The sequence below is a fragment of the Colobus angolensis genome, unplaced genomic scaffold, assembly GCF_000951035.1.
Source record: "Colobus angolensis palliatus isolate OR3802 unplaced genomic scaffold, Cang.pa_1.0 Scaffold129, whole genome shotgun sequence".
In the NCBI taxonomy this organism is placed as follows: Eukaryota; Metazoa; Chordata; class Mammalia; order Primates; family Cercopithecidae; genus Colobus; species Colobus angolensis.
In genome coordinates this window covers 11,013,345-11,025,808 of record NW_012114141.1, presented here as the reverse complement: position 1 = coordinate 11,025,808, position 12,464 = coordinate 11,013,345, and the positions used below count along the sequence as shown (strand labels likewise).

Sequence of the window (12,464 nt, the reverse complement as noted above, 5' to 3'; positions counted from 1 at the left end):
TTTTTTAAGAGACAGGGTCTCACTCTGTCACCCAGGCTGGAGTACAATGATGAAATAATAGCTCACTGCAACTTCGAACTCCCGGGCTCAAGCAATCCTCCTGCCTCAGCCTCCCAAGAGCTGGGACTACAGACATGTGCTACGACATCCAGCTTTTTCACTTTTTGTAGAGATGGGGTCTCCCTACGTTGCCCAGGTGGGTCTCACACTCCACCTCAAGCAATCCTCCAGCTTCAACCTCCCAAAGAGGTAGAATACCAGGCCTGAGCCACTGCACTCAGCCTGAATGACTGCTTAAAAGTTGACTGAGAAATATGTTTGATAGCTACAATCCCCTCACTAGAACTGTGGATTACATTAATAGAAGTTGGTCTTTCCTCGATCATTACCTGCTGACACTGGCAAGGCCTACTTATACATGTCAGAAGTCACTGACTACATGTCAGCAACAGGTAAGTGTTACACCACACACCAACAGAGTAGCTAACTACCCAAGGAAAGACAGTTCCCAACTAGATAGCTACAGACAGCTGCCTTTACTCCACAAACAATTCAAGTACATATTCTGTGATAGGCCTTCAAAGATCTCCAGTTTCATGCTACCAGGGAGGACAGAAAACTCAAGAATGCAATTACCAAAATTATTTTAAACTACGTTTTCCTTTTATATGACAACTAAACACTTTCCTGAATCTATACTAAGTAGTCATGGGACACAACATTTTTATATTTTATTATTGTGATACTGTACACTTGATTTAGATACAAGAGCTGAACTAGACACATTTAAGAGTACTGCACAGATGTGTATTTATCAATAATACGCAATCAGCTCATTCAGTTTGTGCTTTTATTTTCTAGCTATAAAATAAGAATAATAATGCCTGCCCCAATATTACTTCACATTTTTGTTAAAAAAAAAATATATATATATATAGAGAGAGAGAGAGAGAGGATTTTTTTAAACAATGAAAAAAATGCTACATCTATACAAAATACTGACTTGTCTTACAAAGTTACCCAGCCATTAAAAGTTAGCAAACTTGGCAGGGTGAGTGGCTCACGCCTGTACTCCCAATACTTTGGGAAGCCGAGGCGGGCGTATCACCTGAGGTCAGGAGTTCGAGACCAGCCTGACCAATATGATGAAACCCCAACTCTACTAAAAATACAAAAATTACCGTGAGTGGTGGCAGGTGCCTGTAATCCCAGCTACTTGGGAGACTGAGACAGTAGAATCGTTTGAACCCAGGAGGCAGAGGCTGCAGTGAACCGAGATGGTGCCACTGCACTCCAGCCTGGGCAATAAGAGCTAAACTCCCTTTCAAAAAAAAGAAAAACTGGCAAACTCACAATTCATTCAGAGCCACACTTGAAAATATTTCCCCTCCCATCATGTATATTCATTATCTTGTTTACTCATCATGTCTTTGCAAACTAGATTCCTGCTTGTGGCCTCAAGTCAGAGAACAGCAAGAACATGTGTCTTCGTCACGTTACTTTTTGATACTCAGGAGAAAAGATTGTGCCAAGTTTTTTAAAAAGAGAGAGAGACTCCCTGTATACAGGTAGGGAGGTCGAGACCATCTCACTTGGAATTATTTGACCAATACTCTAATAGCAATAACTGGAAAAGAGTCAACTAAACTTACAAATAAACTAGCTTTCCCAAGGGCTCAACTTATATTCAGGATTATTTTACTCACTTGGCATTATTTCTTAAGATATCACATATTTTTCAAGTATCTAGGAATTATTCCCAGCTCCCAGTACCTGATGTGTCATTCAGTCAAAGTATGTGATGAGACCTAATTCAAAGTTTGGTTTAAACTAAGTTCCAACAAGGCAGGAGTAGCACCTGGTCTGTTTTGTTCCTTGTTATTTCACTACCACCTAGAACTGTGCTTGACACATTAATGAATGAGCGTTTGGTGCACTTGGTTTAACACAATAAGTATGTTTAATTGAGACAGCGAACTTACCTTGTTCAAAATCTTAAAGAAAAAAGAAATACTTTCACTGAATTAAGACTATTTTTCAGGCCGGGCGCGGTGGCTCACACCTGTAATTCCAGCACTTTGGGAGGCCGAGCGGGCGGATCACAAGGTCAGGAGATCGAGACCATCCTGGCTAACATGGTGAAACCCCGTCTCTACTAAAAACACAAAAAATTAGCCAGGCATGGTGGCGGATGCCTGTAGTCCCAGCTACTCAGGAGGCTGAGGCAGGAGAATCACTTGAACCTGGGAGGTGGAGGCTACAGAGAGCCGAGATCGTGCCACCTCACTTCAGCCTGGGCGACAGAGTGAGAGACTCCATCTCAAAACACACACACACACACACATACACAAAGAATATTTTCCAAAACAAGTTATGCTTATACACTACATAAAATGCTTAGAACTTAAAAAGAGCAGCTGACTTCTCACTCACTCTCAGATTATCAGTTGTGGAAACTGGTAAATCTAAACCCAACTTCTTATCCCAGAATCAGTTGCTTAAAGGAATAAAAGCATGCTTTACCTTACAGCCTTCGCAAGCATGAACTCCATAGTGGAATCCTGACGCCACATCCCCACAGACTTTACACAGTAGAACCATGCCACTAAATTCTAGGACACAAAAGGACATGAAGTAAAAAGCAGGAAGAAACACTGAGTCTGTTTTCTTTCCAATTAGATATTTTATTTCATTCAACTTGTAAGAGCTTTTAAAAAATATGTATCTATTTTCATAATGTAAAAGAAAAATATTTTCAAATCAAAAGTAATCATAATCATAATTTTCTCTTTTTTTTTTTTTTTTAAGACAGAGTCTCCCTCTGTCGCCCAAGCTGGAGTGCAGTGGTGTGATCTCGGCTCACTGCAACCTCCACACTTCCCAGGTTCAAGCGATTCTCATGCCTCAGCCTCCCAAGTAACTGGGACTACAGGCACACACCACCACACGGAGCTAATTTTTGTATTTTTAGTAGAGATGGGGTTCTGCCATGTTGCCCAAGCTGGTCTTGAATTCCTGGGCTCTGCCCCACTCAGCCTCCAAAAATGCTGGGAATACAGGTGTGAGCCACCACACCCGGCCATAATTTTCTTTTAAGCACAGCTTATGGCACTGACAAAAACACCTCACAGACCTGGATTTTTCCTTTCCTGATTTTAGAATTACACTGAAATTTTGTAAATTTATTTTTTTTCCAGACCTATCAGCACGATATAAGAAATTTTGTAAATTTAGAGTTACTTTACATCAGACATGTAACCAGAACTAAGAAACCAATTCTCTGGATAACAATTAAGAATTCAGGCAGAGAAGTCAATCAATAAAAGGTGGAAAGGGATGTCTCTCCACAAGCAGCCGTGTCAGTTTACTTCACCTACAGGGGCCAGATAGGTCCAAATCCCACTACTCATTTGGTTATCCCAATCCAACATTTCCTAATCCCAAATGTTCCCAACTCCAGTTTCACTAATGTAACCCCTTCCCACAAAGAGCAAGTACCCTGTTCTAGAAACAAGACTTAGTTCTAGTAGTCCAGAAGAAAAGTAACTGTGAAATGTAGTAAAAGAGGGTACCCTAGGGGGACCAGGGCCAGGCAGAGTACATAACCACATATCTTCCTCTGAGGCAAGAATTAATGACAGCCCCTAGGTTATAACTTCTAAAATCATCACTGATTTCTTCCCTAACTACAGATGTATGATCACCCAGCAGGGAGTGAAAAGTGTACCCAGAAATATAATGGCCCCCTATATGAAAAGCAGATAAAATAAGCCCCATTTGCAATTAATGGCAGCCATCTTTAGAAAACTAAAGTAACTTACTTGTCACACCACTATGACTTTTTGTCATGCCAGGTGCACTCGATTTGCTTGTTTTCATAGAACAATCTATTCGATCATTCTTCAGGATGCCTTCAATATTGGAGAGATCACCATTCTTGGGATTACCATTGGTATCAGAATTAGAGCTATTTGGAGAAGATGGAACAGAAGAGGAGGAGGACTGGAAACTATTCTCAGAACCCTCACTGTGACAAGAGGCAGGGCTTGAGGCTGAGCTGGAAGAACTGATATAGGCAATCACACCTCCTAGAAAATAGGAGGAAAATCACATAATTAGATACAAGATAGTATGTATTTTTTATTTTTGCAAATCTCAACAGCAAAGCCATTAACTTTAGAAATAGGATACTGATGATATGAAATGTTTGCTTACACCAAAAGCAAAAAGTAAAGTATTTCCTTATTTCCCATTATTCGTCCTGCTTCCACAAACTTCAAAGCACGTGTAACTCCCACTGATTTAAAAAGGGAGATGGGCCCAGCACACTTGCTCATGCCTGTAATCATACCACTTTGGGGGCTGAGGCAGGAGGATTGTCGCTTGAGCCCAGGAATTTGAGAACAGCCTGGGCAACATAAGATAATGCTGTTTCTACAAAAAAATTTAAAAACTTGCTGCGTGTGGTTTGCACCCAGCACCTCTAGTAGTCCCAGTTATTCAGAAGGCTAAGGCAAGAGGATCACTTGAGCCCAGGAGTTTGAGGCTGCAGTGAGCCATGATCATGCCACTGCACTCTAGCCTGGAGACAGGGCAAGACCCTGTCTCAGAGAAAGAAAAAATTAAAAGTGAGAAGGATTTCACTGGCTTGGATATTCTGAGCACATGCAGACCCTCATACCTAAAGCTTTTCTTTTTCCAAAAAGGACTAAAATATGCTCCTAAGTAACTTCATTGCTTAAACAAACTAGTCACAAAGAAATCTGGTTCTGGTCTCTTCTTTGCATCTTCTGTTATACTGTTATCTGACACAATCCTAGAAACAATGAATTTATCATTTGCCTCCCCCAACACTTGGCTAAAAGCACAGGTTAATCCAGAACAGATGTAACATTTAGAATGGTAGATAAGGGATCCTTTCATAGCCCTTGCTCCCACACCTTTCTGTTTCGGTGTTCCCAGAAGACATATGTGGCTATACACTAACCAATCCCCAGTTAAATACTCTCCCTTCTCTACCCCATTCTGCCATTCATCTCTAAGCAGCTCTTAAGAAATCCAGACTCACTCCTTGTTCTTCTGACTTGCTCTTTATAGGTGTTAAAGATGCTGCAAGAATGCATGCTATACCAAAATAACAGTAAGGCTGAAGCTAATTCCCTCTACACAGAGTTATTCTCAAAATGTGATTTGCAATTTTATATAACCTCCACAACCCCTCTGAAAACTGGCCTTGACCTTTTTTTTTTTTTTTTAGACTAAGTCTCACTCTGTCACCCAGGCTGGAGTGCAGTGTCACGATCTCGGCTTACAGCAACCTCCACCTCCTGGGTGCAAGCAATTTTCCTGTCTCAGCCTCCTGAGTAGCTGGGACTACAGTCACATGCCACCACTCCCAGTCAATTTTTATATATTTTTTTTTAGTAGAGACAGGGTTTCACCATGTTGGTCAGACTGGTCTCGAACTCCTGACCTCAGGTGATCCACCCACCTTGGCCTCCCCAGTGCTGCGATTACAGGCGTGAGCCACCATGTCCGGCCTATCAATCATTTTTAAACAAAAAATCCACACAGCAAAATGCTGAGGCCAAAACAATCCCAAAAAGATAGACATTTCCTTCTTCAGGCAATTAAAAAAAAATTTTAAGTCATTTTCAGTTTGTCATGTATTAGATATTACATATGTATTTAAGCACAAATTATATATACTGAGGCTAAAGGAAAGCACACTCACAGCTCTCAAGGGGTTTGAATGCAACCCAGAAGGGAAGATAAAACACTTGCCTACTATGCCAAAAACACACAATGCTTTTCATCAGACACAATTTTTTTTTTTTTTTTGTGAGACGGAGTTTCACTCTGTCACCCAGGATGGAGTGCAGTGGTGCAACTTCAGCTCACTGCAACCTCCACCTCCCGGTTCACACCATTCTCCTCCCTCAGCCTCATGAGTAGCTGGGACTACAGGCGCCTGCCACCATGCTTGGTTAATTTTTTTTCTTTTTTTTTTTTTTAAGTGGAGACAGGGTTTCACCATGTTGCCCAGGCTGGTCACGAACTTCTGACCTCAGGTAATCCGCCCGCCTCCACCTCCCAAAGTGCTGAGATTACAGGTGTGAGCCACCATGCCCGGCCCAGACACAAATTTAACATGCATAAATTCAATGATATGCACTTGATTTCTAAAGACAAAAACATCACTAACGTAGACAATTCCATCCATTGTTTTATTCATGAAGCCTATGCCTGGAATCAATCATGAGCCGAGAGGTGCAAATTTGCTCTTCCCACAGTTAGACTCACTGTCCATATGCTCTCTTGCTATGTGCATCTCACCTTAATTAATCCTGCAATTAATATTTTTCCTGCAACGTGGTCCCTAACTTTAGAAACCAACCATCTCAAAGTGTGGGCCCTGGACCAGGGGCATCAGTATCACCCAGAATCTGTTAGAAATGCAAATTATCAGGCTCTGCTCCAGATCTACTGCATCAGAAACTTTAATAAGCCCTCTTGGTGATTCTGATGCACATCCAAGTTTGAAGAACACTGCCACAAGCCAACAACTTCATCTGTGCTCCCTGGAAGACAAAGTGACCAAGGGCAGTTTTCATCTACCACTCATTTTAAAATCTAAAAACTCCAAAACTACCAACACAAGAAGAAAGATTGCCAATTTATTTTCATCACCCAGAGAAATTATGTAAAATACATATCCTCAAAACTAGCTGGTGCTTTTTCAGAATACATGTTTCCAAGGCCCTGCCCAGACTGGAGAACACATCCTCAGGAATGTGCATTTTCAACAAGCTCTCCAAGCATATTTGCACAATGAAGTTTAAAAATGGCTACAATCAGTGAATTCAAACCAAATCGGCCCCCAGTTTTAAAGATTGATATTTTCATCGACACAACTGCCAGAGTATCATTAATACCCTGTGAATCCAAAGAGAAACCAATTTAACCCGGAAACCTAGCCAGTGTCATGTTACTGGGTAAAACCATTGTGCTGTCTTTATAAAACTTTAGAGATCTTAAGTTCACATTAAAAATTCCAGGTATTAGCACACAGCTACTTTTTTCACAAGTGTTTCCACTCACAATAGGACACTTTACAAAGACAAATATTCTTAGTCCTCAATGAAATTTCAAAAGATCTCACAGCTATTTGTCTTCTCTAAAATAGTGTCTTAGGTACTAAATTCACACCTAACATCTCAGGAAAATAAAAGATAAGAAAGTGATGTTTTCGCTTGGAAGTAAGACTTTCCTAGGGCCCACATTTTCAGTCATTTATGTTCACAAGATCTGCTGACTACCTTAGCTAAGAAATTCACTTTTAGAAATTAGAGCTGGCCGAGCACAGTAGCTCACGCCTGTAACCCCAGCACTTTGGGAGGCTGAGGCAGGCAGATCACCTGAGGTCAGGAGTTAGAGACCAGCCTGACGAACATGGAGAAACCCCATCTCTACTAAAAATACAAAATTAGCAAGGCATGGTGGCACATGCCTGTAATCCCAGCTACTCAGGAGGCTGAGGCAGGAGAATAGCTTGAACCCGGGAAGTGGAGGTTGTGGTGAGCCGAGATGGCACCACTGCACTCCAGCCTGGGCAACAAGAGTGAAACTCTTCAAAAAAAACAAAAGGAAAAGAAAAGAAATTAGAGCTATGCAGATGGCTCAAAAATTGGTTGCAAGCATTGATGGTAATTAATTAACTAAAAAACAATTTCCTTTGCAAAAGCTTCAATATCCAACCTAAAAGAAATTACTGGGCTATTATCAATCCAGTTAAGATCCAATTCCTGTCTTAAGAAAACAAGCATTTGTGCCGGGCACCAGAAAATCAAAGAGGATCCATCTAGAAACAGCTGCATTCTCCTCGCAAGACCTTCAATATTGATTTAGTTGTCTTAGCATCTATTCTTGCTACTAGACACCCATCTATGAACCTGACTGATAGCAACCCAAATGGGTTAAATTTTAATTTCTTAGACAATAAGGAGTACATCTAGTAGTTCCTCAACCTAATGAAGAAAAGAGTGAAACTGTAAGTCACCGCTGGATGTCAAGAATAAACGACACAATTTCATCCTCACAAGAACTCTGTGAATTAACTTTCATTAACTCATTTTTGTAAACAAGGAGCTCGGAGCTCAGAGAGGATAAGTCAGCCACTAAGTGGCAGGCCAGAGTTTAAAGTCAAGGTTGTCCAATTCCTGAATACAAACTTATTTGGTGAGAAGAACTGAGCAAGCAAGTCACTTTCAATCTTTCTAAACCTGAGTCATCTTCTATGAAATTGGAACATCTGCCACTTATTACAAGACTGAAATGAAATGGTGTTCATAAGGATTATTAAAGTGCTTTTTTCATACACTGTTTTTGATGATAAAGTAAAAATAGTAAAAATCCCTGAACCAGCAAGTCCCAACACCTCCAAGAAACAGGCAGAATGTACCTCTTTGAAACCCTGAGCTAAAATTAGCTGAGGCAGTCTTCTCTACTTTCAGTTGAAAGGGACCCTGGACCTGGGCCAGGTTCCCAGGCTAGGGCTTACCCAGTGGTCAACTTCAGACAAGCCAAAAGTCAATATCCAATTTTGTACTTCTAGGAAGCACTGATATTCCTGCCTATCTTCGGGTCTTCTTACCCATTTTCTAGACTTGTCCATCATCTAAACCCTCCCACTCCTGCTGTCCACCAACCTGGAGAGTATGTTTGACTTCAAGTCATGACTGTACTTTTTTGCCCTGTGGCTTACAACAAAACATTTTATCACCAAGAAGCTTTAGTTTCCTCATTCTAAAAGTGTTACAAGTAATTCCTACTCAACGGGTAGTAGAGTAGATCTAATCAAAGCATTAAAATTCCAATTGTGTCCTGGGTGTCAGGGCTCCAGAGAACAGCACGGTCCTTTCCCTAAAATGCCTTATAGACCAACTGGGGAAACACTCATGTTATCAGGAGCAATGTTTCATACAAACGATTGTGAACTGCTGAGGATCATACTAAAGAGGACAGAGATCAACAGGGGTAAACATATCCAAGGTGGCAATATCTAAGTGGGGAATTGAAGGGTGTGTAAATTATCAAATGATGTTATCATATAAGAGACATTTTTTTAAATGGGGTGACACAAAAATAAATGGTGTGGGTGTTTTTTGTTTTGTTTTGTTTTGTTTTTTTTTTTGAGACGTAGTTTCACTCTATCGCCTAGGCTGGAGTGCAATGGTGTGGTCTCAGTTCTCTGCAACCTCTGCCTCCTGGGTTCAAGCGATTCTCCTGCCTCAGTCTCCCAAGTAGCTGGGATTATGGCTACCCATCACACCCGGCTAATTTTTGTACTTTTAGTAGAGACAGGGTTTCACATGTTGGCCAGGCTGGTCCCAAACTCCTGACCTCAGGTGATCTGCCCACCTCAGCCTCCCAGAGTGCTGGGATTACAGGCGTGAGCCACCGCGCCCAGCCAAATGGGTCTTATTTTATAAAATAGATGTTATTTTAATCTCCATCCATGTAAATTACTGGAGAAGGAGGTCAAGGTGTAATCTGATGTCTGGAAATAAACCAGCATGACTAAAGAAAGGACTGATGAAACTGGGAGGCCCTGCACTTGACTATCCTTTTCCACCAACTATAACCTACATATATCACTGCAAATTGAGTGGGGATCCATACACATGCGGTATCTCCTTCAACCTCAAGAAGACAGGACACTAAGTTGTACATAAATCTTCAAATATTATGCAGGCTAAAATATATTATAGCACAGTAGTTAACAGTTTGTGTTCCCAAGTAAACTTTGTGGATTCAAATTCTGGCTCTACTACTTGCCTGGGTCAGTTATTTAGTTTCAATTTACTTAGCTCCTCATCATTAAGATGGTGACAACAGCATCTTCCTTCATGGAATTAACATGAGGAACACATGTAAAGGGCCTGGCACATAAGAAGCTGATGATTATTTTTTTGTCATCACTATACTAGAAGAGTTCCATCAAAATGGTTCAAACCAAACTAACCCTCCCTACACATTCTTCACCTCATTTTTTAATGTGTCTTAAGGATCCAGTGGTTTCTTTTTGGTTATTTCCACACTCTTTTTGAATCTCTTAACTGTACTGACCAGTCCAGCAACTTCTTACTTCAATTCTGGCTTTTCCTCACTCCAAGGAAAGATTTCTTTGCCCCACCTCTACAGTTGTTTTCCAAGTTTTTCACTCCATTGTTTTCACACATTACTCATGGGGACAGCAGACACAGAGATGTCATGAAGGACAGTAAGATTACATGATCACTGGTTGAATGTTTGTCAAATGACACCACACTAGACAGAAGGGTAGAGGTGTGCCACACAGCACTGAATCTGGCCCCACCTTGGTCAATGTTTACAAAAATTCAAAAGTTAAAAGGCTTTTTTTTTTTAGACGGAGTCTCAGTCTTGCCCAGGCTGGAGTGCAGTAGCGCGATCTCGACTCACTGCAACCTCCACCTCCTGGGTTCAAGCTATTCTCCTGCCTCAGTCTCATTGAGTAGCTGGGATTACAGGTGCCCACCACCACGCCCAGCTAATTTTTGTCCGTTTAGTAGAGAAGGGATTTCACCACGTTGGTCATGCTGGTCTCAAACTCCTTACCTCAGGAGATCCACCTGGCTCAGCCTCCCAAAGTGCTGGGCTTACAGGCATGAGCCACTGCGACCGGCCAGTTAAAAGTGAATTCTTATTAAACCTCTCACTTACAGATAGATGGTAGAAACTGTAAATATGGTGGGTAGCAGCTTATAACAGCTTTGAACTTAAGGCCAAATGAACAAGAGTTATTTTAAGAACGATCATTGTAAATTACTACACTTCAGGTCATGCAATTATCTGCACAATTAATGAAATCTAACTTCATAATAGTTCACGTGAAAGGTCCTAGTTGATTGCAAGGTTACTGTGAGTCAGCAAAGCAATACGCCAAAAAAACTAAGCCTGCCAGAGAATTCATTTGCAGCAGGATCCAAGACAAAGAGGGCAACTTGGAACTTGATAATTATCCAACCATTTCCACAAGAGCCTGTTCACTTCTGGGTGCTCCATCCCAAAGGGCAACAAGGATGATGAGTGATCTGAAAAAACAACGCTGGGCAAGGACCAAGAGATGAGAACTGCAAATGGAAGAACTGAAGGGGGAAGGGGATGGTCAACACTCATCCGGAAGAATTTTTATAATGTGTAGCTCCACAAGGTAAGATTTTGAACAGTGAAGCACTGGAAAAGGGCTCAAACCAGAGAAAAACTTCCTAATTGAGCCAGCCCTCATGAGGCTACTAAAGCTACTAGAATTCATGCTAAAGGGTAGGTTAGAAGAGGTTCACCCTGATCACCTCTAAATTCTAACATGTATAAGTTTAGTTCTATGATAAACTCGTAAAATTTTTAAAAATGCCCTCAAAGACTAAGTAGGTCCATTAGGTAATTAAAACACAACTAGATCCAGATTTTTGTGAGGTAAGTAAAAAAAAGTAAGTGAATTTTAAAAATAAGTAAATAAAACACAATTTGAAAATGACTATTTTTACTCTTGGTGAAAAGTTCACAATACACTTGTTACCAAGGCAAGATTCTTAGAGGCGCATTATAACTCAAAAAATAAAACAAAACCTGGCTGTTTCCATAACCTCACTTACTTCAGCTCTGCCCCATCATTTGGGGCAGACAAAAGGAAGGAAGGGCACCCTATTGTTCTGTTGCAATATAACAAAATGTGACAAGAAAAATATTTATAAAGCCAAATTCTCTTGATCAGACTCAGGAAAATTCAGCGACGCACAGGTTTTTTGTTCTGTTTTGTTTTTCTTAAATGAAGACTGGCCAGTCTTACATATAGCGTTGGAGTCACCTACTATCACCTGAGTCATCCTGACCATACGTGAGCTGTACGCTCAGCTCTGGGTATGACCCGTTTACAGGAAAATTCCAGCCCGAGGGGATCTGGAAGCAGTTTTTAAGACTGTGAGTATATGAGACAGGTCTAGAGGAACCGTTTCCTAGAGGAAACGGGTTTTTTTTGTAAACAGTGAGGCGGCTTCCTAACAGGGGCGGTGCTACCCAGTCTGCAGGGCGTCGCTTGGGATCAAAGCACCTCGGAGCTCCTTCGAGCGTATCCCTTAGGGAAAGCCCCAAGCCTTCCCCTAGGCGCCTCCTCCGGCCTGCAGCACGCCCTCGGCCCGCACTTCCTCCTCGGAATCTGCAAGGTGTACAGCTACCAGCTCGTAAGGCGCTGGTTCGCCTGGTTCGCGCGGGGTCCGTGCCTCGAGGGTCACCTCGCAAAAAGAGCTTGCGGCGCCCGGCGCACTGCGGTGTCAGCGCCCGCGTCGGGTCCCACTCGCCGCGGGTCTCAGCGGGCGCGCACGCGCGGCCTCCTCCGCAGTGTGCAACCCCGCGGGGGAGGAGGGAATCGCGGCTACGTCACTACC

At 41.9% G+C, this 12,464-nt stretch overlaps 2 protein-coding genes across 2 annotated transcripts in view; one reads left to right on the top strand and one right to left on the bottom strand.

The window, feature by feature from the left end:
• Positions 1 to 12,437, bottom strand: part of NR1D2 (nuclear receptor subfamily 1, group D, member 2) — a 35,400-nt gene extending 22,963 nt beyond the window's left edge. Inside the window, exons 1-3 of the mRNA XM_011933751.1 lie at positions 12,312 to 12,437; positions 3,822 to 4,088; positions 2,524 to 2,612 (exon numbers count right to left, since the gene is read on the bottom strand). Of these exons, the coding sequence (XP_011789141.1) occupies positions 2,524 to 2,612; positions 3,822 to 3,879 (147 nt within the window). The 5' untranslated portion in view covers positions 3,880 to 4,088; positions 12,312 to 12,437. The remainder of the gene's footprint in view (positions 1 to 2,523; positions 2,613 to 3,821; positions 4,089 to 12,311) is intronic.
• The window catches only part of NKIRAS1 (NFKB inhibitor interacting Ras-like 1), a 67,533-nt gene continuing 67,027 nt past the window's right edge, over positions 11,959 to 12,464 (top strand). The window contains exon 1 of the mRNA XM_011933764.1: positions 11,959 to 12,242. The gene's annotated coding sequence lies outside the window, so the exon portion shown is untranslated. The remainder of the gene's footprint in view (positions 12,243 to 12,464) is intronic.